General features: G+C 36.7%; 3 protein-coding genes across 3 annotated transcripts; all 3 read left to right on the top strand.

The window, feature by feature from the left end:
* Positions 1–4,509, top strand: LOC106176828 (plasminogen). The gene is made up of 10 exons (XM_087004239.1): positions 1–145; positions 325–527; positions 734–865; positions 1,102–1,280; positions 1,674–1,844; positions 2,045–2,155; positions 2,514–2,669; positions 2,960–3,078; positions 3,404–3,533; positions 3,778–4,509. The coding sequence occupies exons 4-9, from the start codon at positions 1,160–1,162 to the stop codon at positions 3,524–3,526; spliced, it is 801 nt and encodes a 266-aa protein (XP_086860365.1). The 5' UTR covers positions 1–145; positions 325–527; positions 734–865; positions 1,102–1,159; the 3' UTR covers positions 3,527–3,533; positions 3,778–4,509.
* A 148-nt stretch (positions 4,510–4,657) lies between these two features.
* LOC106176845 (blastula protease 10) lies at positions 4,658–10,914 on the top strand. The gene is made up of 12 exons (XM_024075582.2): positions 4,658–5,230; positions 5,337–5,390; positions 5,619–5,889; positions 6,144–6,282; positions 6,597–6,669; positions 6,952–7,152; positions 7,700–7,841; positions 8,154–8,273; positions 8,910–9,007; positions 9,919–10,052; positions 10,318–10,451; positions 10,700–10,914. Exons 1-12 carry the CDS (start codon positions 5,144–5,146, stop codon positions 10,858–10,860), a joined length of 1,614 nt encoding a protein of 537 aa, XP_023931350.2. The 5' UTR covers positions 4,658–5,143; the 3' UTR covers positions 10,861–10,914.
* Positions 10,915–17,600: 6,686 nt separating this feature from the next.
* On the top strand, positions 17,601–26,514 carry LOC106176846 (protein SpAN). The gene is made up of 12 exons (XM_024075571.2): positions 17,601–17,782; positions 18,327–18,380; positions 19,517–19,778; positions 19,976–20,114; positions 20,483–20,552; positions 21,042–21,245; positions 21,542–21,668; positions 23,311–23,430; positions 24,001–24,098; positions 24,402–24,538; positions 25,156–25,289; positions 25,519–26,514. Exons 1-12 carry the CDS (start codon positions 17,705–17,707, stop codon positions 25,677–25,679), a joined length of 1,584 nt encoding a protein of 527 aa, XP_023931339.2. The 5' UTR covers positions 17,601–17,704; the 3' UTR covers positions 25,680–26,514.
* Positions 26,515–27,580: the final 1,066 nt, after the last annotated feature.

The raw sequence follows: 27,580 nt of genomic DNA, 5'->3' as shown, positions 1-27,580 counted from the left end.
ACATGAAACTATTGATGTAAAATGTTTGGGGCGATAACCATGCCCATGATATTGTTCAGAAAATATTTTTAAAAGGTGTTTATCAAACTGATGGACGATATGGTATTTTTCAGAAAATATTCAGTCCGCCGGTCAGACCAAGAATGTAAGTGTAACTACAAGCAAAATAAATGCTCGAAACAAAATTAAAATAGATAGGCATATGTATCCCACTGTCAAAAAGATGAACATATATCAGCACTGCCTAAGATTCATGGGGTGTATATTTTTGTTAAAAAATATCAGCAAAGCGCCATATAACGTGTTTGAAAAAATAACTTGCAGGTAAAAAGATCGTCAAAATCGTTAGTGGATGGAATTGAATTCGACGGCGATCAAGAGGGGAGGATAGTGAAGCGAGGAACAAGGGACGGAGAGACGGGGAGAGGGCGAACACGACGAACACGGCCAACAAGGCCAACAAGGCCAAGTCGCCCCACACCGTCTACACCCTCCTATGAAACAATCGAGAGCGGCCAGATAATCAGGTAAACCGGGATGTCAAGACGGTCTGTTTCTTATTACATGTACCAGTATAAATTAAATCGTTTGTGATCGTTTTTTAGGTGCAGTCTTGGGGCACATCAATAACAAAGTTATTAATTTGTTAGAAAAGAGAAACATGTACATCACATAGAATAATTTCAAGGTATTTTGCCTCTTTTTAAACGGTTTGTAATTAACTGTACTGCAGACTTCGAGGAGGGACCACGTCACTGGCGGGTCGCGTGGAGGTATTTCTAGGAAGCAGATGGGGTACTGTATGTGACGATGCCTGGAACGTGGAGGATGCTCATGTTGTATGTAGGCAACTGGGCTATGACAGGTAGCCTACGTGTGTTATATTTCTATTGTTGGACACGTTATCATCTGTAAAATCTTATGAGAATTGACATTTGAATGTCATAGTGAATGTTTTAAAACTTATTTGTAAATCTTATTGGTTGATATGACGTTGTTGTGACTTCAAGTAAAATGTTTACTTAAAAATGAATAAATTAAACCCCTTGATAAATATTTTTGAAAAAAAACATTTTATATTAACCTTTATTTTGCCCTTAGAGGTGCAGAAGAAGCAACAGTTGGTGGAGTGTTTGGACAAGGACAGGGTGAAATATTGATGGACAATGTCCAGTGTTTCGGCTTTGAGTCCAGTCTTCAGAGCTGTTCGCATATCCCGGCAGCGGGACATGACTGTAGCGTCACTGAGACTGCAGGGGTCACATGTCTGCCCAATGAAGGCAAGTTGCAACCGCTATGTTGGTATTGTTTTAAATCAGATAATTGTCTTTTTATTTCTTCGAAAGGATTGCATGGTTTGATACATGTATACTGGCTATATTAACGTGAGACTCGACTCGGTCAGAATCCTGTGAAAATGACATATTATTAAAGATTTGACTTATCAAAATGTGTAGTTAATGTTACCAACGTGAGTTCCAGGAACTTCATGACACCGATTTTGATGAAGCGATATTTTGAATGAAAAATGGCAAACAGCGGGATACATTATGGATATCATATACCGAGTACATTCTCATTTGGTAGCGTAATTGCACCTAATATACTGAGAACTTAATTAGGAAATAAGTTTTTTTTTTTTTTTTGTTTTCACCATGAACAGTATTTTCCAGGCTGTGAAGATGGCTGGTTCGGGGCAAATGGCGTGTGTTACAAATTTGTTGAAAATCCTGCAAACTTCAGACAGGCCACGAAAATGTGTATTAGCTTACAGGCGCGCCTTGCAATCATAGAATCACAAAAGGAAAACGACTTTTTATCAGAGTGGTTGAAAACAAATACAGGTGGATGAATTTTATTGAAGTCCAGTGATCTCTAAACTCTGCCATAATTTAAACTGGTTTTAGTCGATTTAATTCGATGTTGTCACAAGGCCATTTCTTTTAAAAACGTTGAAATAAAGTTGAGAACCAACATCTGTCAAACTTTAACAATGCGTAATTTTTTCTGCTGGTTCTAACCCTTATTTTGGAAAATATAATAGTTATGGGACCATGGTTTATTGGCGGGAGGAGGAAAGGAGGAATAAGAAATGCAAAATGGAACTGGGTCGGAGCGTATCGCCCTGACATGAAGTTCAGCAAATGGTTGCCAGGTAATCGAATATTTTGTGGGTAACCCTTCAATTAGTAAAAAACGGCTTATATAATGCATTGTAACAGATAATGATTAAGTTGGAGAAACTTAAAATTCATTGGTTGAGGTTGAGAATTCATGATACATGGTTGAACAGAACCAAGTTTTATCTAAATTGTAAAGTTCGGCCTCGGAGCAGTCTAGCGGCCAATATTGTGAATCCTCACTGAGGCAGGAGATGAACGTGTGTAAAACTACAATATTTCATTATAAACTGTTAAAACTTAAGTTGCAAAACAAGTCCTGGCATATCAATAGAGTAACAGCAGTTAGTTGGGGTAATGACATATCTGGATTTTTTTTTTTTTTCATCTCAGGAGCTGGCCTTGCAAGGAATAAAAAATGTCTGGTGATGCAAGACAGGGTCGCTGGCGAGAACGGGGTGGAATATGAACTGGACTATTTCTACTGGGATTCAGCAAGCTGTAACAAGCCTCTGCCGTTTATCTGCCAAAAGGTGGCAGTGTCATCAGGTAGGGCTGTGATCTCGGGTGGCCGTGCATTGTTTGGAACTTTTCATGGAAAAATGGTGTGGTAAGATTTATAAGCTGATTGATTAAGTTCTGTGCCAATAATCAAAGTATTCTTCTTGTTATTGACGATAAAACGATTAAAAAGTCAGACTTGACGACCAACCGTCACCATATGAATATACTAGACTTCAAAGTTTACATACTTGATCTAAATGAGAGGCAAATACTAATAACGCAAAGTGCCGAAATAAAACTTTGTATGACAGACTGCGTTCTCTAATAAACTTCAGACTGCTATGAAGGCAATGGTGAAAATTACCGTGGACGCGTCTCTCGAACAGAAGATGGGACGCTTTGTGAAAACTGGAGCAACGCTACAGATATCAATCCTACAACACACCCTTTTGCGGTTTGTATCATTCATTTCTGACGATGTAGTCTTTTGAGTTAATAAAAGCCCTCTTTAGCTGTGGTAACACTGTTTTAAAGAAATAATATTTTGTCTCGAAAAGTTGTTTTATAACAAATCGACTGAAATATCTTTAAAATGTATCGAAACGTGGTTTTGTTCCTTATCCCTTGTGAAAAGTTCTTTTAAAATTGACAGATACAATTTATCTGTGTTTTTTATGTCTATCACTCTTAAAAATGCCCTGTGCAAATTTACGTGTATGTATGTATGCATGTATGTATGTATGTACTATTCAATGAAGAGCTGTTCTGATATTCGGTAGGGTCTTGGTGATCACAACTTTTGCCGTAATCCTGACTCTGACCAGCGTCCGTGGTGTTACGTCAATGTGGAGAAACATAAATATCTGTATTGTGCGGTGCAGCCGTGTTCTTCCTCTGCCTAGATACCAGGTGAAATTAATTTTTTTTTTTTTTTGTTATACAAAACTACCTTATGTTCATGCTAGACTATAATGTATGTTAGCTTTTGCTTTGTTACTTTCAAAATCTTAAAATGTAGGCTTTTAGATTAGGTAGTTAAAATGCAACAGAGAGCAACCAATTCTGGTTCACATGCATTTTTTTTTTCATAATTTGAATATAGGAGTTCTGTTCAGACTCAGATTTTGTTTGAATTGCTATATATTTTTTTCAGGTGCATAGCGGAAACGAGGGTATTTGCAAGATGGGCGATACCATTAAGAATATGTCGCTATTTAGGGAAAAGACAACTTTGTATTGATGCCAGTTTTAGAAGAGATTTTGCTACGACGCAAGAAATCTTTTCATTATGTAAATTGTGTCTCTTGTACGCCTAGTAAACTCTGTGTGTTGGAAATGCAAGCGTCGAGTTATTTTTACGCTCATACTCTACATTTTGACAATACCACGTTATCAGAGAAGTACATCTCAGCGAACAGCGGTCAACTGGGTAAATTGACTGAACACGCCTTGCACTCGCTGATAAAGGATTTTGCTAAAGAAATCTGGGGCAAGCCTAAAATTCATCTGTTAAATAGTATACAAGGACAATTTACTATACTATAATATGTGGGGCACAAGAACTAAAAAATTGCTTAAATTTGACTCGTTTTTTTTTTTTTTTTTTTTTTGGGGGGGGGGGGGGGGGGAGGGAGGAGGGAATAGGGGAAATGTGTGCCTATATAACCGTCTCCGTTGCGCAGCGGTATAGTGTCTGGGTTCTAAATAATTCTTTTGCACTTTTGTATATTATCGTTAAAATGACAAGTTGAGCAGATCATTACATTGTTTGCAGAGTGAAATAATCAAAGTGTATTATAGCTTATTATAACTAAGTTCTGCTGATAATTCAAGCATGATAATTTGTGAACCATATGTTTTAATGATATTAAAATTTGGTCCATGGTATAGTCTCTGGATTCTTAATTATTCCGATTATATGGTTGTCACAAAAAAGCGAAAGGGGGTGGGGGGCGCATTAGCTAAATATTGTACCCAGGTCCTCTGAGAGTTTAACATATGATGCCCAGCTGAATTCAATGAAGAGATAGCAGTAAATAATGACACACGGAACGATTTTCTGCTATACATAGATTTGACTAGTGTTTCATAAATCTAGTGTTTCATAAATCGTCTATTTTGGTTGGGCAAATCACCCCAACATCTGCCGTTCATGAAATGTACTCGAAATGAGAGCTTTTTCCGTTTTTGTTAGACATAAGTACAAGAATGCCATGTCTCTTTCTCCGTGCTTGACGAGAAAATGAAGGAGACAAATCTTTTTCTCATCATATCCAAGATCAATTTAGAGTGCTAATTTCCCATGTCTTTGTTTGAAATGCGATTTATTGCTTAACACTTATTGTAATGTTATGTCACTTTATAATACGTTAATCATTCACACAATACGCATACCTTTTCCTTCTTTTTGCACGTCTATAAAAACCTCATGAGGAAGCTATGTAAATCGCGCAACAGAGTTCCTTTGATAGTGCGCGTTTGAAGGGCACGTTGGCTGACCGTTCGTGAGAAAAGAATTTATGGCAGGAATGGGTCGCCTCCGCGGGAAATTATCTGAACTCACTTCAGCACTGGTATTGTTTTCGTTTGTCGCAATTGTTAATTCGGTAAGAAACATTCATTTTCTATTCCTGATTCGTTTACATAATTTGCAATTTAAGTGACTATTTATGTTTAATAAAGCCATATTATAGAAGACATTATCTCATTTAGGCTCCTTTGACCGCCACGCAGAAGGAGGAGAGAATTCTGGAGGATTTATTCAGGGTATCTTCATCTTCTAAATACACTGATAAACTTTAAAATGAGATAAGCTTCGACAATTGTGGTTTTAAGTATTGCAAGTAACAAAAATTATCAAGCCTATCTCACAACTGCAGTAATTGAAAGAAATTTTTATAATATCATGACTCCCAGAACTCTCAGTTTCTTTTATGTAATATCAATTTATTGTGTGAGTGGTTTGTATGATTGTTATCAGTTAAATGTTTGTAGAAAAATAGAAACATAGCCGGGAAGTCGAAGCCAAGAGCTTACGCTACTCAATCCATCGTGGAGACAATCCCGGGTCAGTTTGAAGGGGACTTACTGTTAACAACAGAACAAGCAAAACACATCGAAACGGAGACCGGCAGAAATGCCCCAACATTTATTAGAAGGAGAAGGAGAAGTTTACGTTCAGTTAAATCCAAGAGAAAAGCAATCCAAGACATCACCAGCCTTTGGCCCCAAGGGGAAGTGCCTTACGTGTTCAGTAAAAGTATAAGTGAGTTTCTAATATATTATGCAACACTATTGTATATACTGCAGATTATACAACTCTTTTCAAATGTTATGCAGGCCAATTAACAGGGTCACTCCGAATCGGTTTTCATCGTTTTTGCGATTCCAACCAATGGATCAACACGTATATAAAAAGATAACTTGGTTCTACAGCATTAAATATTGCAACGTTTTAAGATAATTTTCAGTTTATGTTTACTTACAAAAATAATACAAGTTTGCATGTGTTGTACACAGCTCCGCAGGTCCAAGAGAACGTCAAGAAAGCAATGGGGCATTGGGAAAAACATACGTGCGTTCGCTTCAGTCCATACAGCGAAAAACTGGCGGGTGTCCTTGGACATGATGATTTTATCGACTTCTTTAAAGGCAACGGGTAAGCAATTGTTTGGCATTCCATGAAGAATGTTAATGTCAGTAGTTGTTCATTGCTTATGTTTGTGTTTCAGAGGAAGCAGGGGACAGATTCAAAAATCATAAAAAAGGAGGAGGGGTCTATTTTACAAGTGTTTTGACAATGCTTTCAGTTATGTGAGGTTTACTTTATGCTAACATTTGCATCATTATTTACCTTGTTTATTTATTTATTTATTTATTTTTGTGTGAGAATGTGTGTGTGAAAATGCTTTATACTTGATTTAAATGTGCCACTTAAATGAAAAACTCTTTTTGATTAAATACTCTTTGCAGGTGTTATTCCTTCGTAGGACGGGTGCGCAATGGTAAACAAGAAATTTCAGTGGGGACATACTGTGATGATTTGGTATGTTATTTTTCCGAAATATGCCCATATATGTATAATCAGTTCTTTGCTTTATCTATTTTTTATCCCAAAGAAACTCTGCTTATTTTTTATCAGTTCACCTACACTACCTTCAAGAATAACCGGTTCTGACCACGAAAGTATAAGTTCTACTGCCATGCTCTGACACACTTTAAAACCCATAAATGTCCCCGCGGTGGTTAACTTTGAGAATCTTATCGATGTATCACTTTCAACTTGAGCGCTTTTCATTCTAATCCCTCACTATTTTTCCGCTGGTAGGGTACAATGGTCCACGAACTAGGGCACGCACTGGGGTTCTACCACGAGCAGTCACGCCCTGATAGGGACTTTTACGTCGAAGTTAAGGCAGAGAACATAAAGCCAGGCAAAGAAGGAAACTTTGAGATGTACAGCCGATCAAAAGTTTCAGATGAAAATATCCCGTATGACTTGGGCTCAATTATGCACTACGGCGACACCGTACGTATCTAGAAATTGTAATGGTCAAAGAGTTGCTTGTGTGTGAGAAGTGTGATCTTGTCATATTCTTATAATTAGATCTTAAAAGGAGTCGTAGCACGAATGCGTCGAGGCAGAGGGTAAAATAAGTAAAAATTTACTTAGCTGTGCTTTACCCCCTGCCAGTATCCTTAGTTCTTGATTTTTTCTCAATATTTCTAGACCTGCATCTCTACTAACAAATTGGTGAAACGCAGGTCCGTGCGGGCTTTATATGTATTGTGTGCTACCACGGAGAATACCAAGGTCTTTGGGGCAGGAGCACCTTCTGGCATTAGACTACTGAAATTGAGTAAACTTTACGGAAAAGGGGAGTCGTATTGCCCGCCTTGTACAACGCCTCTCTTGATATAAGGGAGGTTACTCACCAAAGTTACACGATTTTGATCATATCTAAGGTTTCAACTGATTCAACAATTCAGTCTGATGGTTGACCTTTCCGTCACGTACATGTATCACATAAAATTACGAGGAGCTAAATTCAATGCAATGTTTAACTGTTTTGTAGGAATTCGCGACTAACAAAAGTATCATTGAAGGCAAAGCCACGTTGGTGACCAAGGACAAGGAGATGCAAAATGTCATAGGACAGAGACTAGGGCTTAGTTTCTATGACATTAAAACGGCTAACGAATTGTACAAATGTAACGGTGGGTAAAACAAAAGTGTTCTTGTATTTGTAAAATTTTACTTACATAACATCAAGCAAGTGAATTTTTACGTAACGATCTTCTGTCTTATTTTCATTATAACATTTTCTTCAATTTTTTTCAGATGAGTATAGTAAACTTTTTGCTAGTTGCCACCTTTCTGTTTTTTTTAAACACTAATTATTTTTGCCAAACAAGGTTTATACGATTAGCAATATCAAACATTACGAATTTCCTTGCGTTTTATACTTCAGTATACTGAGATTTGTACTACATTTGTGATTTGTAAGATATTATACATCTTATCTCCAGAGCACTGTGAGTCTCACATTCAGTGTGAGAACGGTGGGTTTATTGGTCCTGATTGTAACTGTAAGTGTCCAGAAGGACTGGGAGGACCTTATTGTACAGATGTGGCTAAACCCAGTGGCAGTAAGTTCTAAGTTTCTTCCACAGACCAATTACAGACTATTACAATCAAATCATAGACTTATTCCGAACAGTAATAAATAAATGACAATAAAATAAATGATAAAATTACTAAATAAACAAAGTAAGTAAATAAATAAGATAATGAATAAATAAATGACTAACAATATTTTCAGAGGAATGTGGGGAAAAACACTAAACGGGATAACGCAGTCATGCGAATTTTTCATTTATTTACTTAACAAAAAGTAATTAAATAAATAAAATGATAAGTAAATCAATAAAATAGGTAATAATAATAAAATGAAGAAGAAAGGATGTAAATTGTCAACGTCACACACGTTGAGTTTCGTTTTTATACAAACCTCGTTTCCAGTCCACGGTAGTCATTGTCAGTACTCTAAAAGTCAGGCTGGCATGACTCTTTTCATGCCCGGTAGACTGTGAGCATTTCATATTTTAATTTTTAAATCAGGAAAACTTTGACTTGCAATTAAAAAACACGAAAAGAGATAACACATTCATAAGGATAAGTTTTTTTCCAAACAATATGAAATCATCTCAGCTGTGAAAGGCAAATTTGAAATGTTTACTATTTTTTCTGTAGTTCCATCTGTAATCCAATGACCTTTATTTCAGTGTGTGGAGGGGTGTATGAGACATGCCAAGGGACGATTCAGACACCCAACTGGCCTGATAACTATTTGAACGAAACTACCTGTTATTGGTTTATCAAAGTAAGTGGTTTTAGCAGTGTAAAAACTTCTTACTAAGGAGTGTCTGGAAAGAAAATGATAGGTGAAGTGTAACAAATACAATCCGCTTCAGAACCCGAGAGTTGACTACATTGTCACTGTCGAAAGCATAAATTAAACATGGCATAGGCGCATTGGTTGCTTCTTTTAAAGATTAAAAACTTTAACTCTAACTGCAGCTTTTATAAAACTTCATGAAAATCTTACTGCTTTAGTTGCAAGAAATAATTATCATCATCTTTACTATTGAAAAAAGTGTAGGCAGTTTAAACTGTGAATGCTAAAGTGAAAAGCTACAGGTAATTCAGCGGATGTCTTTTGGTCAAATAAACGTTTACGACAGTGAAACGTGTACGACATGCTTCTCAAATAGGATGATATCGATGTCTTTGTGACCCCCAGTGTCCTTAAATTTCCTTTGATACTCCACCATTTAACCAGGTTTAAAACCCGTTAAATCTTACCTGCTTGGTGAATATTTCGATTTACCTAAGAAAACTGTCATAAAATGAAAATTCATGCGCATTTGTAAACAGATATTGTTGTTCACAGTCATGTCTGTGAAGTGTTCCATCAATTATTTGGCTTGAAAGTTTAGTGGCGTGGAGTGGAGTTTTCGGTTTTCTCTAAGATGTATTTCGTATATTAACCTCAGTTTTTCATAGGGTTGCATTCCTTAAATGTATCCTTTGAGTATGTCATCCTTCATGTGTATGATATTTAAATACCATTCATGAACATCAATGAACACATAAAGGCAAGGGAAAAGTCGTATTGAACTTACTTTCCATAAAATAAACGCGTAGTGATAATAAAACTAAGAGCTGTAGAAATTAATAGTATCAGTGACATGGTTTAATCATAATGCTACCTAATACACTGGTAAAATCCAGGCTCCACGTGGCTCTAGTATTGAGGTGACCTTCAGCTATTTCAACCTTGAAGACGATATCCTGCACGGACGCCAAAAGTGTGGATATGACTGGGTCGAAATTAGGAAATTTGGACCGGAGAAAGTGGGACCAAGGTATGCGTTGATGCTTCTGTTAAAAATATATTGTTGACCAACTGGTTTTATAATCATTATTATTTTGGTTATTAAAAAACCAAGAGGAGTCGACTTTTTAAGAGAAAAGAGAAAAGTCTCTTTAAATGCCGGTGTCTAGCATAAAGATATTACACGTTTTGTACATGGTATTCGTAACATCGTATAATAGAAGGCATATTTACAAAGGACTTTTCTTCATCAATTACGAGTTCACTGTCACGTTACTGAACTGCATTAATTTCAGGTACTGTGGCAATCAACTGCACGAAACAACTGCCACCTACAATGTCAGCAGTCTGCTGATAAAGTTCTCGTCAGATGATTCCTATACTTACAAGGGGTTTCAAGCCACATATAGAGTTATACAGAAGAGAACAGGTACTGCAGAGGACCTGTTTTTTTCCATAATGTTTTCTCTCGTGGTCCTGTGGTTGGAAAAAATTTCGATTGACTTTTTTCATGATTTATGTAATTTCTGTACCAACACAAATTTTATTCCTGTTTGAATATATGTGTTTCATCATTTTTCAACTTTGTTTCCGGTAGCATACGTGTGATAATACATATTTACAGTCAAATGAATTATTGAAAATACGAAGCACATTAGTTTTCCATTCTTTTATCAGGGAGTTGGGGTCCTTACAGCGCCTGGACTCAGTGCCCTGTCAGTTGTGGCGGAGGAATACAAGTACGCATGCGCTCTTGCCTCCCAAGCGGAACCATCTGCTCTGGCAAAGATTTGGATTTCAGGAAATGCAATGAACACCCTTGTCATGAAGAAATTTAGGACTGAAATGATGGAATTATATAAATCTAGAAAACTAAGGACCTAAAGACATTACATTCAGGGTGCAGTATGCATGGGATCCCCAGTGATCTCAAACGGAACCACTATTGTCAAAATGGAACTTTTTATCAATTCAGTTATACAGTAGGCCTACTTAAAAGATATAATTAATATCTAAAACATGATGATTGTATAAAGAGTGTTGAGACGTGTTGAAACGTTAAGCATTGGCAATTTAATTAAAGCAGTTTTGCAAATGAAAACGGTAGGCCTACACATTTTCACTTGCCTGTAAGATATGGGCCTTCATGTTGGATCAGATTATTTTGACGATAAATCGATTTCAACCACCCCAGGTTTCACTTGCTTCTCAGTCAGCATAAAAATAGTGTGAAAAACAAGAATCATTCATAAATATTGTAATTAAATAGAGTTTTTGTGGTGGGGGGGGGGGGGGGGGATAATGGACACTTCAAGAGTCCTGATAAGATTTTAAAACGTCATAGAGAAGTCATAGATTTTTACCTCTTATTTCTTGCATGAGAATGGCTAATATTTCATTATATCGAACATTTTCATGTCATTGAAATGAACGGCCTATGTTTCAGCCTGAGGAGAGGGGTATTTTTTACCTCCATGACCTCTGAATATAGTAGGCCTAGCATTAATAAATAGGTGAACTCCACAAAGCAGCATTACCTGTGTTGGTTAGTTTCTCTTTACAAGCAAAAACTAACTTGCCACCGACTTCTGCTTCTTTTAATGTTCTGAAACGCGTGGTGTTTTAGAGTACAAACAACCATCCTGCTCTTTTTTTTCTTTCACCAATTGTGCACTAGAACGGGCGTCGTTTCAGATGCATTTTGATACGGGCCTTTCGCCGAATAGTGCGTTGATTTGGTATGGACAGATGTTATACAGTTTTTTGTGCCATACAACGTGAACAGACATGAAATTGCCCCTGGGAATGACTTAATAGTGACTTGGTGTAGCAAGAAATACAAATATAAGAACCATTTGGTAGAGCTGTATGCACTTGACCCATCATTCTTAACCGTCTCAGCTGGCACGAATAACCTTGCTCTACGTGTAACCCTTTTATCAATGTTTAAAATATTAAAGTACATATAGAGCCTATTAATTATTTGTGATAAAAGGTGTATGCATATAGATGCTCATGTTATCTTCGCAGAAAGACATAAAAATTTCAAAACTGTTCGCGATTAAAACACCACCTAAATACAATTTTTACTGAAAAATTATGTTAAAACCTTGTTCTTTCACCATCCACGTCGTGGTGGCTCTTTTTTTACCTTTCTTAACACCAATATGGCGTAGATTAAGTAACACTGGAAAAACTTGATCCATGATTGCCAATGTAGAGAGGGAGGTTGACTTTGCTTGTTTGCTAGCATAACTTTTAGATTTTCTTCACTAGCAATATACAGACTTGACATTTAATATGGAATATTTCAGTTTCGAAGGTATGTCTAGGTAAAAATGCATTCTTTTTTCAAAAAACTCCGATCTCATATAAGAAATGTGAATGGAGAAGTGTGTAGTCAGGTGTGTCGCTTCCAATTAACTGAACACCAGGTTTGTTGCGCTGCTGCATTACTTAATATGCAGTGATTTAATTGGGTAGTGCTCCTTTGGGCAGGTCAAAGCTTGGCTTTGGCAAAGCATGGTTCTGTCAAATAAGTATCCATATGTCGGCAACTACTGCATAGAAGAATTCGAAATTTTGCATGCGAGTGGTCGGTTTTGCAAGGTGTAAAATGAGCTATGCAGTGCTCTGCATATTTGTTAATCTGTGGCAGAATGTCGCGAAAAATACAGACATTGCCGGACAGATAATTGTGCCAAACGAAACGGTCTGCACAGTTTTAAAGAGTAATGCCCAGACTGATGTACCTACACAGAGGCTACAACCAATGTATTGAAATTTTACCACCAGGGTACAGGACCCACTGTCTGTCGGGATATGCTATTGCAACTAAACAAAAACCACCCAGTCCGTTCAGAATTAGGGGTAAATTGCCACCAAAACGCATTTTTCAAGGCCCTTAGCGAACACCAAACTGGTTTTAGCTGGTTAGAATACCAGACGACCTCAGGGGAACCCACTGTAAACAGCAAAACATCGTTGTATGTTTCTCTAATGAATTGGGGACCCTGATCGTTTCTGAGTTGAACACTGAAACCTCTTGACTTTCGTTACTGAGGTCAGCTTTTACTTGTACCGCTCATCCAGTCAAAACAGAGTTTAAAGACATCCAGAAGAGGCCAACGACGAAGCGTGTGCCGCGTCTAAAGTGACTAAGGTCATTAACAGCGTCAGTAATTGGAGTGGATACCACATTGGTGCCAAAACACCAATGATGGTCATCCACGAAAACCTGAACCAGATCGAATAAAGGAATAATCTGAGAACCACTTGACTATCATTTGATAGGGGGCACCTTAGGAACAATTTTAGGTTGCACGGTGAAATTCCCGGTACACACATAGCACTTTTAATAGCAGATTACTTACAGAACCAAGGGAATGAGCAGCTACCTTGGTAATCAAAATCGCCATATTTGAACCACATAGACAATATGTGGGTAGGCCATTACTCGCCGAATCAATGGCCTACATTTCCTACAACAAAACTGGACAAATTGGACAGATTTTGACCGATGCCTGGAATGTTATTCCAGATTGAACTCTAAAAACCTAACCCAAGGAATGCCTTGCCACTTGAGAGCGCTGGCAGCAAACAGAAGAGGTCAAGCGTAACAGCGACCGTTACTGTGACTAGACACTGACATGGAGGTTCTTTGTGAGGCGTGTAACTCTTTAACAGAAAATAATTTGGAAAATATGGAGATCCAAAATATCTCTTTTAATTGTTGTTGTATGACATAGAATAGGCAATGTGTTTTTGTTTGCTTCTCTGGCGAATTCCATGAATGAACTGATGTCACAATGACATCAAAGAGTTAATTATAAGTTATTAAAACACGATTTCAATCCGTATTTTCATTTATCAGTCAGCAAAATAGAAAAAAACTGATGAAAAATGATTTGGAAAAAAATATTCCATATTAAATGTCAAGTCTGTATTTTTCGCAAGTAAAATGTTCATGTTGTCTTCTCTAGCACAATCTATCCACCTATCAAGGTATCGACCACAGATTTGTTAGACCTACCCTTCTTCGCTGCCAGTAGATTATTTGACAATGCTTATTGTTATTGTAGGAAACGTTATGCATAAATTTTATATTGACGATTAAGCTGTTATGTGTCCATATATAACACAATTTGTTTCTATTTCGTTAAATTTCGTTGATACTGTTTTTACCGTTGGCTTTCTTTCTTTGTTTCTTTATTTGTAAAACCTAAAATTAAATAAATAAAAAGTGACATCAATAAATAACTAGAGAAGCACTCCGAGAGCGCAGACCTCCGCCAAGGCGGAAAGTCTATAATGATTTAGTTTTTTTATTTTATTTTTTTTTTTTTATTATTGATTGATTATTGATCCGGATGACCACCAAAAATTAATCATCTGTTCCTTGGCCAACTTCTGACAGTTTCCGAAAATTTCATCAAAATCGATCCATAACTTAGTTTTTTCTATTTTTGATTATTGATTATTGATTATTGATTGATTATTGATCCAGATCACCACCAAAAAATAATCACTTCTAAGTTAACCCATTTCTGACCTACCCTGAAAATTCCATCGCAATTCATCCATAACATTTTGAGTTATGTTGATGACAAACAGACAAACAGACAGACAAACAAACAGGGTTGAAAACATAACCTCCTTGGCGGAGGTAATAAACTACTGAAATACTAGAAAACACGAACAATTAAATACTTTACTTCATTACTTACATTTTGATGCTATCTGCCATGTCCGTACATATTTTGTCTACTGCTATCTACTGCCCCTCCTTTGATGTAGCTACTCTTTATACTCTAAATCACGTGTTTCAACATATAAACGTTAACTCTGACCACATGGTCATGTGACTTGGTGCACTTACAATTATTTTACTTGTTTCCACCAAAGACAACATTATCAGCAGATATTTTTATTTCAATTTAATCACGATACAATGTTATTTCCAATCACCTGGTGATGTGAAAATAAAAGGAATTGATTAAAAAATAAATAATAAAAAAATTGTGTGGATTCTTTATTTGCTCTGTTTACTTGTTGCCGGCTTTACAGGCATTTAATCTTGCAAGTGTTTTATGGTTTTTGTACTTCTCAAAAATCAAAGTCCTGTTGTTAATGTGTCAGATGTATACCATCTTAACGAATATCATTATAAGGCGAAGTAACTTAATCCTATTGAAGACATGAACACATTTCTGCAACATAAATTGGGGTTTAGAACATGACGGCGCTTCCCTTCTACCCGCCTTAAGGGGTCTAGGATATTAAAAATACGTCTAAAACTCGATTTTTAGTTTTTTATACGTTAGAAATAATCAATTTTGTATCTAATACTCAATTAAGTTATATTTGTGAAACACGGACTAAAAATATACATTTGGACGAGTTTTTCTACCTGTCCTGACTGGTACGGGTGGCAGGCTTTAGGCTCCGCCTCCGTTGTCAAGCACCGTTACTATGGGGGCGGAGCAAGAATGGTTGTCTTACTTCTTAAGCTGTTACGCGTGCCCTGGCAGCTCATAAGTCTTACGTCAGCTAAGCAGACCACAGTTATATACACAGTCATGGGAAGAAAGAAAGTCGTGAGAAAACGGATGAGCGAGGAAAGCAAGAGAATTTTGAAAGAGAGTGCTTCTGGTGGATGGAGAAACCCCGCGGTAAAGACTCGAGATCACACTTGAACTGCTGAGTATTCGTACAACGTCTAGGGTTGTCAGAAAAAAATCGTTAGGCAATCATTTTATGCACAATAAAGATTGTAATAGCAAGCAAGTTTTAAAGTAATATTGCCACCCAAAACATTTTCAAATTCGCATATTACGGTCTTGGCACTCTGTGGCATCATGGCATATACGTACCCACATTTGGCCATTTCTCGGAGTAAATCTTGCTTTACTTTCTCAATTTTCGCGTCTTGGTGTGTAGAGCGGCGCCCACGCACGACGGGTGGCATTGTCCTCTGCTGGCACACCAAGTAATCCTCTTTTTGTTTGTAAGCGCTTCCTTAGACACTTCCTAGACAGTGCACAGACTCCTACTGCGTCAGGCACAATTATGATTAATTACGTCAGTGAAACGAGAGTAGGCAGACCTACTCAGCTGTCAATCATTTCCCAGGGAAGAGCGACTTTCGTGGTACGAATAAGTTTGCGTACAAAAGTAAGATTTTCTGGCATCTAGATAGAAACAAACAACCCAATTTTAACACGTAATGGTGTATAGACCTTCCCGATCAACAAGATGATAACAGGTAAGGTGGAGGTGCAATTATTTTGCTTAAATAGCCCAATTACCTGAGCAAAATGGTTTAGGAGCGATTTCTCAGCTTTGAAGATTGATAACATAGTCTAAACTTCAATCCCCATATCTCATTCTGTAACTGTCAGATTGACATAAAATTTGATGTGTCTCTGTTTCAGTATAATATCTAGTCGTCTGAGTCTTGGTTTTTGGATTGACCTTTTATTTTTGAAGTTATTAATACTGAAATTGGAAGGTCCATATATATTTCGTAAAATTCACGTTTTATCAAAATAAAATCAAAAGTAAAAATAAAAAGAGAAAATCCTGACAGAGTTTAATGGAGTTTGTGCTAACCTTTAGATAGCTATTTCAATCGTATTAATAGGGCTTTTTGTTTAAGAGAAATTCTTGATTAAAAAAAAGACAATTTTAGCCTCAAAACGCTGATATTACGTCACTCGTGTTACACTGTGACTACAAACTTTGAAAAATTGTTTGGCTTGCTAGACCTTTTCTTTAAGTTAATAGGAAATTTCATTAGCTGCATTAGTTTTGGACTTTTTCGTTAATATCCAAGATCCCTTAATATCCTTGTCACTGCTTCAGTGACGACGGCCACCACATACTGACATGGCAGAAAGTCAACTTTCGGACTTTGTTATAATGGCTTCGTAAGAAAAGTGACCAAGCCGGTTGTTGTGAGAGGGTTGGTCCATTGGCCCATTCCTAGTTCTTAAAGTGATAAGTGTGAGTTAATTTAAACTTCCCGGCGGAACTTACAAAATATATGACGCTACAGAAGAGATGTGCAATTATTTCTGTCGTATTTCGCTCTAAAGCGGGAAAGAAAAGGACATATTTTCAGCAACATCATGACAAATTTCCTGTCAGAAAACAATAAATTCCAAGCTCAATGAATCCAATTTGTTGACTTTGGCATTTTTTGTGCAATTGACACTTGTATCTTATTTGAAAATCACCGTTAATTTTTTTCTTGAGAGGTCCAAATTTTATGAAAATCTTTGGATTCCTGTCAACTAAACAATTTCAATATCGGTCCTCCTTCAGCTGTAACTAGGCATATGAAGAGGCGGATTGTGGCTACATTTTGTTAACCTGAAGAGTTACAGGCACCACGTAGTTGTTTGAGCGTTTGATGAGAATAAATGAATAGCATATCACTGCTTCTCTTACGCAAAAGAGAAATTGATGGGTCTGATTTGGTGCTTTCAAAACTGAAATACGTATTAGTCGTATGATGCAATTAAACTCTTGCTATTTGCACAAGAGAAATCATATTGTTCCCTATTTAAACATTCAGGAGAGTATGGTCTATAAAAACAAACGTTAGGAGGTATTTTGAATTAGATTTGAGTAGAAAGAAAGCCGACAGGTTGCGTTCAAGATATTCCACAATTCAGAAGTATGGGAAAGCCAGAAAACGGGTTTCGCGTCTTGGTCATGGCATCTCTTCTGTTGGCACTGATTGCAGTTTGTAATACGGTAAGTTGACAAATTTACCTCCTTTCTCTAATAACATATTTTTCAGGAACAACAATTATGCTGTAAAAGATGTTTTTTCGATCTTCATTATTTCTTAATGGAGATGCTTTAACAGTTGTTAACGATATGAGAAACAAGTTGGTAGAAGTATTAAGATATGTATGTAAATCTTATATAACGTAAAAAAAATAATTAAAAGAAAGGTTATACTATATGGAGTTTTTGCCCAATTTAATTTTTTTCTCAAAACAATCTTTCTACTTACGTTCCTTCACTTGGATTCGATGTTCTGTAACATCTATAATTTAAACTTTTTTGGAAACGATTAATTTAGAACGCTTTGTCTTCTTGACATTTTAAAAGGAAATATCGACTTTAGGTCATTTTCTTTTAAGGGCTCATCGTTCAAAGGTCTGAATTGATAAAGTTTATTACTTTTGCAGGATATTTAGACAAAATATGACTTTGCGAATTTCAAAACGTGTATAGTTTAGATTTATCAACAAGCCATATCAATGTTTTATTGTGTGACATTGCATTCCAGCTATCGTTGGCCGAAGCACAAGATGAAGAGAAGAAACTGGAGGAACTTATGAGGGTAATCTTTTTTGTTTTATTATTATTATTATTATTACAGAACACATTTTTCCAATATAAAATAGTTGAATAACAGAAAATTGACAATACTGATGATGCCAATTCGTTTCTTGTTCCTTTGCGCTTAAAAACACGCTTATTGAAAATGGAGCATAGGTATGTTTAGTCTGACCATATAACGCAGGGAATTATATCGGATATAATTCCCTGGTCTGACTTTGAATAATTGTTTTCCGAGAGGTTTTCAAATTTGATACCGATATTTGGTTAAAGGATCTTGTGAGTGCTTCTTTTCACAAACTTCACATACTTTATAAACTACTTCTCACCTATCACTTGATGAATCTGTAACAGAGAACTAGTCTTACTGGTGATTTTCCGTTGTTTCATTACCTGAATCTGAACAATAAATATACGCATCCTAGTGTTATCAACAGTGACGAACATAGAGCGTAAGAAAAACTACAGATTTTTATTTTACAATCATAATATAAATCATAGACATTACGTGCCTGAATAATAAAATGCACATGTCTTAGTATTATCATACGGTGACGGACATAAAACATTCCTTGTAAGAATGACTACGACGACCAAAGAAACGCAGATTTTGTACACGTAAAAGCAATAGAAAACAACGATGACAATGACCGGTGGTCAAATAGGAATACATTACGTAACACAGAGTTTAATGATAACAGAAAGAAAGAGGGTGGATCAAGGATTTAACTGTTACAAATCATACTCTTCACTGAGAGCCAATAATAATAATTATTATTATTTATTGCAAATAAAAATTGGAAAAGAGAAAGAAAAGTAACTATAATACGTTATGACATTTAAAACATAAAAGAATACCTACTATACTATATTTTCCTCTAGCGCTATCACCATGCTTGGTTCTGTAGGTGTGTATGTTCCGGTTACAATATGAGTCGATATATTATTTGCTCTTGTATGTCGCATACAGTGGATGCCCAGCAGTTGTAACTGACTTATTCCACGACTGGCGCTATAGAATGAACTCACCGAAGTGTATGAAAAGTGAAACAATGAACCTCTAAATAACAATTTCCTAATTGATTGAATAAAAATACAACTCGGTAAATTTGTATGTCAGAATGCGTGTTATTTCAGGTGAAAGAAAACAAGACCGGGAAGACCAAACCTCGATTATATGCTACACAGCACCAGGTAGAGACCCTCCCCGGTCAGTTCGAAGGCGACTTGTTGATAACACCAGAACAAGCTGATCACATTGAAAAGGAAACCGGCAAAAATGTCCCCGCTTTTTTTCGCAAGAAAAGGTCATACGTCGCACAAAAGAGAAAAGCAATGAGTGACACCAACAGCCATTGGAAAATGGGGATTGTGCCTTATGTGTTCAGCTCTTCTATAAGTATGTCAAATTTAAACATTAATTGAAAATCGTGGTTTATCTGAATATCTTACTAATGAAGCTTTCCATCGAAATCATTTGACGCCCTGGTGAACAAATTTTTAGCAAATCTTCCTAAAATTTTATATTCACAATTTGCAACAGTGAAGTGAACCTTTTTCTGTGGAAAAATTCTTTTTCTATTTCTAAATATTCAGCTCCCCAGGTCGAGGAAAAGATCAAGAAAGCTATGAATCACTGGGAAGAACACACTTGCATTCGTTTTAGGCCTTATACAAGTGCTCTGATGCAGTGGCTGCAACATGATGATTATGTGGATTTCTACAGTGGCCACGGGTACGTACGATTTCGTCCTTCTTAATGACAGATCAGGTAAACCAATCCTTACTTTGTGATTGATTATAAACCTACGATCATGCTGATGGGCACCTTTTTTCTAAAGTACACTAGATGCTCCGTAGAAAACTGAAGCTCATGAAAAAAATAAACCACATAGAATATAATAAAAAGAAATGCATGGAAGATCGTTTGATACGATGAATAAGGTCGTAAGTAAAACCAAGCCCTGGTGTGTCCTAAGTTTAATACATATAATATGATACCATTTTAGGCAGTGGTACTACCAGAAATCTTGAAACAGACCAAAATATTAAGTTTGCAAATGCTGCACCATTTGATACACACACAATTTATTCATATTTTAGGTGTCACTCTCACGTCGGTCGAATCGGTGGAAAACAGGAAGTTTCGATCGGCCTAGGGTGTGATACCATGGTAAGTGTATTGAATTTGTTGAGGTCGACGGTAATTTTAAATAGTATATAGTTTCAGCACATTCGGTGCATATTCTTTGTATATAAACCTAATTATTTACCATACACACAACGACATGTCTTGAACTGTCACTTATCTCGACATTTTATGATGATATTGTTGATTCAGATATTTCTATTTCAAGTCATGTAGCTTTAAGATGCCTGTTATGGCATTTAATTTATAACATTACTACTACATGTAGTGCTACTTATGTGAAGATACATGTTAAATTAGGTTAAAATGTTGAAAGTTTTGTATTGTAAATTGACCAATGTAAAAAAATATTAATTATGTGATGTTTTTCTATTTCAAGATTTGTCTCTTTACATATGTTACTTAACACATCTTACAAATAACTAGCAGTTTTTTTTTTTTTTTTTCATATTTCAGTTTAGTTTTAATGTCTTATGGATAAATTGTGTGTGTATCGAATTTTCATATTTTCAGTTGGGTACTATAGTTCATGAGATTGGACATGCTTTGGGCTTCTATCATGAACAATCCAGACCTGACCGTGATAGTTTTGTCAACGTCAAGTTAGAAAACGTGTTACCTGGCCACGCAAGTAACTTTGAGAAATATGACCACAATGAAATCAACGATGCAAATATCCCCTATGATCTTGGCTCGGTGATGCACTACGGCGGCAGCGTAAGTATGAGAAAATATTCTCTCTCTCTCTCTCTCTCTCTCTCTCTCTCGTGTGTGTGTGTGTGTGTGTGTGTGTGTGTGTGTGTGTGTGTGTGTAAAAAGAGACAAACAGACAGAGAAGGAGGGGGATGAGGAAAGGCATGTATTTCGAATTGCACTATACCTATACTTACAATGCAAGTACTAAAAATACTGCTATATGACACTCGTCATAGCTGTTGGTTACAGATGATAATAGGTTAATACGAATTCAACTTTTTATAATAATATGTTTTAACTTTTATGATTAATGAAAGGAATTTGCCAACGGTGACAAGCTGACTGTGGAGACACGTGACAAGGAGATGCAGAACGTGATCGGACAAAGAATAGGACTTAGTTTTTACGACATCAAGCTGGCTAACCAAATGTACAAATGCGATGGTGAGTTCACAAACCATATTCGTATTTTTAGACTTTTTTTGTGTCGCCGTACAGTAAATAACGATCAATTTCTAATACAGAGGGGTGACTAAAGTGTTCCACCATCTGAATGAATGGTGCGTTATGTGACATAGGGGGGGGGGCTTTCTTAAAAAGTTTTTTGTGGTTTACTGCACTTGTAACAAGTGATGAATATTCATCCATTTGCACTAAAAAAGGGTGCCATCGAAGGTGTAACGCCCTTCTGACTGTCAAGTTGCTACTATGGTGAAGGTACGTAAGGGCAGATCCAGGATTATTTGAAGAGGGATCCGCGGTGCGAAGCCGACCCCCCTAAATCCGCCTCTGGGTACGGAAGCTCACAAATGAAGGATGAAAAATTGTTTTTCTGAGGGAGGAGGGTATAGATGTCCTCCAGATAGCCTTCAGATATGGTGTGCCTGGTCAGACTGCACACATATATAGGGTTTTTGCAGAAGGATGGCGGACACTGGTGATGCCCATATGTCACCACGGAGCGACCGTCCGAAGTTGACCAGTGCCAGAGACGACAGGCGTTTTTTATGCTCTCAAGACGTAGGAGATGTGGTCTGTGCAGCAAAATCACTTTGCAACGGTCGCGCAAAATTTACAGGTTGAGGTTAGCGAAGAAGGTTCCATGCTACGGAAATTCATACCAGGGTTGCTTAGAGGAAACCACACCTGACCTTGGTTAACAGACGAAGAAGAGTGGCATGGGATGCAAGAACCATTGCATGTACCGTAGGTCGGAACTGGCGCCATTTTTAATTTCTGCTGAGACCGTGGGTGCCAGAGAATATGCACTTCTTCGCTAGGTAGTCCACTTCAATAATGATTTGGGGTGCATTGGTTTCTAAAGAATTTGTGAACTGTGGTTGATGCATGGAAACCTGAACCACGAGCGTTTCACTGAAATTCTGGAGCAGCGCCTTTTATCATCGTTAGAAAACATCTTTGGGAACAGGAATCATCCTTTCATATTCTAAGATGATATCGCTACACAGGGCCAGGTCTAAACAAGTATGACATAACCAGCATGGCATCACACGGTATATTGGGCTTCCTAATCACCAGACGCAAAACCCATGTGGAATGAGCAAATCAAGTGGCAAAGGATCGCCCCTTTACTGAAAACGCTCTAAACCCAAAGCGTCTTCAGAGCCTGCGCCAACATAGCCCCCAGAAGATAACTGAACCATTACCATTCTATGCCCAAAAGAGTGGTGGCCATATTGAGATCGCGTGGCTATCCTGCAAAACATTAATAATGACATATTTTTTACATGTTACTTGCGTAATGTAAGGATACACACTGGTCTGTTAGGGACTATTCCCAGACTCTATCGTACTAACTTTGAATCGATCTATCTCTACGAAAATAGCTAAATTGCAATCAACTTGAGTGACTTTGATGTCTGTCATACCCACTGAAGCTGCTAGGGGGTAATTAATTGTCGTTTAGCAGCTTCAGTAAGCGTGCCAGACCTCTAAGCATTTAAGCTGAAAGCAATTTAGCGAGAAACCCCTTGATGCAATTTGGTGCATAAAATCAAGGAATGTGGATAGAAAAACCGTTCTGTCTATTGGTATGAGAAATTAATTTTTTTTAAATCCTTTTCAGCAAACTGTAATTCCAACATCAAGTGTGAGAACGGTGGGTTTATTGGTCCTGATTGTAACTGCAAGTGTCCACACGGACTGGGCGGGCCATTTTGTAACGACATCAGTAGAGCGGACGTCCGTAAGTAAATTTCCACAACTGAATAAAGACAATGACATTATTATTATTATTATTATTATTATTATTATTATTATTTATTTTGAGTCTAAAATCCAAATTTTTTCAGCAGACTTTACAATACAACGTGAAAAAATAATAGAAAGGCTAGTAAAAGGGGTGACAGGTTATAATACCTATCACAGCCCTCATTTCCCTGATGAAGTCTGACTGTCATCAGATAAAATATTGGCTGGTAAATAAAAGTGAATTTTTATAGCTATTGGTAAAAGAAACTCTGTTGGTTGCTAGTAAAAATAATCGATTAAAACAGAAAAAATGATTAAAACAAATAATGTAGAAATTAAAATGTTGCCTGATCACTCACTTTAAAAAGTGATCATGATTTATAAGAACTTATTCATTTTTAAATAGATAAGTCTTGAGATCCCTTTTAAAAGTAGCCGGAGAGTCTATCCTACGAAGTCAAATAGGCAATAAATTCTATTCCCTTAGTGCAGCTCCTTTGAAAGAATTGTCACCATATGGATAATTAAGAAAGAAATAAAACGACTTACTAAATTTACTTTGCAGCATGTGGTGGTGTGTATGCTGCCAGTGAAGGCACAATTCAAACTCCTAACTTCCCTGGCAATTACATGGATTCAACAGCATGTCACTGGCTTATTAAGGTGCGGTTTGAAGTATTTTTCAATTATTATTAGTAAAACTTTATTGAGTCATATTACTGATATATTTACACTGCATTTGTAAATATGGTCTGTCTGATTAATGCCAGCTCTACAGATATCAAGGGTCATATACAGATATGCATCAGCTGAAATATTGTTTGTCTAAAAGTAAAAAATTTTAATATTTTTCATATTCGGTAATAAGAGATCACATACTTGTTAATCAAAATTTTGGTTCGACAGAGCGTATTAACAATGTGCTTCGACAAACATTTATCGAATTGAAAAACATCCTTTTTACAGGCCCCCATCGGATCTAAAATTCAACTGACGTTCCAACATTTCGACATTGAACTAGACCAGCTTGCCAACGGACGCTATGAATGCGGTTTTGACTGGGTGGAAATTCGAAAATATGGACCTGAAAAAGCAGGACCAAGGTATGCAATGGTCAATATGCTAAGGGTGCTTTCCCAGAGATTTAGATCGATCTAAAGATTAAGTTTTAGATCGACCTAACTCCCTGGGGGTTCAAGCTAAATTGCAGTCAGCCGAGCGGGCACCATAGTTAATTACCCCCTTACAGCTTTTAGTAGGCGGGACAGACGCTTAAGCCGGCCAAGCTGACAGTAATCTAGTGAGACTCCCCACAGGGATAGATCGATCTAAAAATCTATGGAAATGGGGTGTAAGTCTGCATATACAATACAAAATACTAGTAAAGTGTTTTTAAAAAATTAATGTAAAAGGAAAAATAATTGAATCAACGAACTGAATCAAATTATTCAGTGTCACGACCATAAGCTGTTGTCAAGATATTTGTCAACAACTTTTCAGCATTATGTGCAAATACAATAAATTTATCAATCAAAAAATGTGTCAATAAGTAAACAAAACATTTAAACTATTAGGTATTGTCAAGATAATACGCCGCACATAAGAATTACAAATCTAACAGTATTTTCTAATTATGAAAGTATGAAGCTTGCAGAACAACAGGAAACTCTGGAGAGTGTATGATGCTGGCTGTGTCTTCAGTTCTATTTTGTTTTCTCAGGTACTGTGGTAAGCAAAAGGAAGGACAGACAGATACATACAATGTTAACAACCTGCTGATTAAATTTGTCTCAGATTCTTCTTCAAACAACCAGGGTTTCCAGGCAAAATATAAAGTCATACCGGGTACACAAGGTAGGAAATATGTCTGCAGTGAGAAATGTTAGGCTTTGAGTATTATGGTCCTTTCAATTTTTTCTTTTAGACGTAAAAATATTTTAAATATATAATTTGCAAAATGTTAATTTTGATTATGACAACAACATTTGTTTATTCATTCTTTTTTTTTCTAATAGCTGCAAAAAAAACCATCTTTTCATGTACAATTATGATTATGTTTCTCTTTTTATTTACCCGTTTTCAGCTGATAGTGCTGGAGGTTGGACAGCATTCAGTGCCTGGACGCAGTGTCCTGTCACCTGTGGTGGTGGAATACAGGTACGCATGCGCACCTGCCTCCCCCCTGGCAACACCTGTCCCGGCAAAGATTTGGAATTTCTGAGATGCAACGTTAACCCTTGTTAAGGTATTCATTTCTGCCAAGGAACCGCGTGAATTCTGCATATTCTCAAAAGGACATCGTTGAACTTTTCCAATGGTCCCCAAACTTTCTTCCTAAATGTTTCTTCAGTTACCATGCAATGTTAACATTGGCAAAAGATTGCATTTGCCGACGACCACCAGTAAATTTTCATTTCTGACAAAAGGATTTGATGAAGGTCTTGGGAAGAAAGCTTAAGAGCGACTAATAAGTCTAATAATTTCAAAATTTCATGTGTGGTACAGATATGTTCCCAATACTCTCAAACAGAACCACTATTGTAAAAATGGAACTTCGTTCAATTCAGTTATTAGCAGTAGACCTCCTTAAAATATATTAGTAAAATCTAAAACATGACGGCAAACAGGGAGTGGTGAGACTTCTGCTTACATTTAGAATTGACAGTTTTATGTAGGCAGTTTTGCAAACGAAAACAGCCCACATTCTCACATGCCTATTAGAGATGGGCCTTAATGACGGATCAGATTATTTTGACGAAAAATCCATTTCACCTCAGGTTTCACTAACTTTGAAATGAGCCAAAAAATGCGAAAAAGAATTCTGTAATCAACAGATTTTTTGTTGGGGGATAGGGGAAATGGGTACTCTATGATTCCTGATAACAATCTAAAGCATGATCACAGATATTGTTTTTTCTCTCTTACTTCCAACAAGAAAATGGTTTATATTTATTATATCAAGCATTTTCTTGTTATGGAAATGAGCTGCATACATTTCAGGCTGAGAATCGGAGTGTCTTTACTTCCATTACCTCTTTGAATATAGTAGTATTAATAAATAGATGAGCATCACGTAGCAGCTTTGCCTGTGTTGTTTAATTTCTCTTTGCTAACATAAGTTTGCCTGCCACAGCTCTCTGCTTTTACAAGTATGTATGTGATAAAAGATGCACGCCTGTAGATGATCATGTTCTCTTCGCAGAACGAGGAATAAAACTACTAAAATTCCTCCTACAAACATTTTTACTGAAACATCGTGTACTAAACAACCTTGTCCTTTCACCATTTAGCTCGTGGTGGCCCTTTTACAATACTTAACATCAATATTGCGTAGACTATGTTACACCGACAAAACTTGAGCACGTGCCATTCATGACTTTAAACGTAACTACACGTACCGTACAATGTTGATAGTAAGGACTGCCTTTGCTGGCACAATGTTTAGAATGTCTTCACTAACAAACTCTTATTTTTCTCATGTACAATGTTAATATTGTCTTCTCTAGCACAGTCTTACTGTTGACTTCATGGGTTACTCTTCACATATTTGCTAGAACCACACTCCTTTGCTGCCAGTGGATTATCTGACAATGCACTTGTTTCCACCAAAGTCAACATTATACGCAGATATCTCAATTTCAGTCTAATTACGATACAGCGTAATTTTCAATAGAAAACGCCTGAGAATGCTGACAATAAAAGGTATTGATTTTTATTGAAAGACAAAAAAAAAAAAAAAAAAAAAAAAATGCGTGGGTGTCAAAGTATGCACCACCCGTGGATTGGTTATTTACTTTGTTTACTCATTATCGGTATTACGTAAATTTTATCTTGCAGGTGTTTTATGGTTGGTGTATTTCTCTAAAATCTAATCCTTGTTGTAAAAGTGTCAGACGTATATCACGTTACCCAAAATATTAATAAACACCACTACATGGCGTACACTGTAGTAAAGTAATCCTTGAGGACATGAATCACATTTACATGTAGTATCATAAGGCACCGAGGCGTCTTAAGTCCATTTCATTGATCACGGTATAAGGAAAGTTGTGAATTTAATATCAGATTATTCACTAAAACTACAACCAAACACTTAAGTATCTGTAAAAAAACTGTTGTGCCTCTAACAATCAAAATTTATATGA

Source organism: Lingula anatina, chromosome 2, assembly GCF_051362555.1.
Source record: "Lingula anatina isolate TDL-2025a chromosome 2, LinAna3.0, whole genome shotgun sequence".
Taxonomy (NCBI): Eukaryota; Metazoa; Brachiopoda; class Lingulata; order Lingulida; family Lingulidae; genus Lingula; species Lingula anatina.
The sequence above is the reverse complement of the archived record's forward strand: the minus strand, read 5'-3'. Positions and strand labels throughout refer to the sequence as shown.

Excerpts from the sequence above, each read along its gene's own strand:
- LOC106176828 (XM_087004239.1), top strand. The coding sequence starts at position 1,160 with ATGGACAATGTCCAGTGTTTCGGCTTTGAGTCCAGTCTTCAGAGCTGT. Across the intron at positions 1,845-2,044 it reads GTGGTTGAAAACAAATACAG|TTATGGGACCATGGTTTATT; the intron begins GTGGATGAATTT and ends AAAATATAATAG. Across the intron at positions 2,670-2,959 it reads AAAGGTGGCAGTGTCATCAG|ACTGCTATGAAGGCAATGGT; the intron begins GTAGGGCTGTGA and ends AATAAACTTCAG.
- LOC106176845 (XM_024075582.2), top strand. The coding sequence starts at position 5,144 with ATGGCAGGAATGGGTCGCCTCCGCGGGAAATTATCTGAACTCACTTCA. Across the intron at positions 5,391-5,618 it reads TTCTGGAGGATTTATTCAGG|AAAAATAGAAACATAGCCGG; the intron begins GTATCTTCATCT and ends AAATGTTTGTAG. Across the intron at positions 7,842-8,153 it reads CGAATTGTACAAATGTAACG|AGCACTGTGAGTCTCACATT; the intron begins GTGGGTAAAACA and ends TCTTATCTCCAG.
- LOC106176846 (XM_024075571.2), top strand. The coding sequence starts at position 17,705 with ATGGGAAAGCCAGAAAACGGGTTTCGCGTCTTGGTCATGGCATCTCTT. Across the intron at positions 19,779-19,975 it reads TGTGTTCAGCTCTTCTATAA|CTCCCCAGGTCGAGGAAAAG; the intron begins GTATGTCAAATT and ends CTAAATATTCAG. Across the intron at positions 24,539-25,155 it reads CCTGAAAAAGCAGGACCAAG|GTACTGTGGTAAGCAAAAGG; the intron begins GTATGCAATGGT and ends TTGTTTTCTCAG.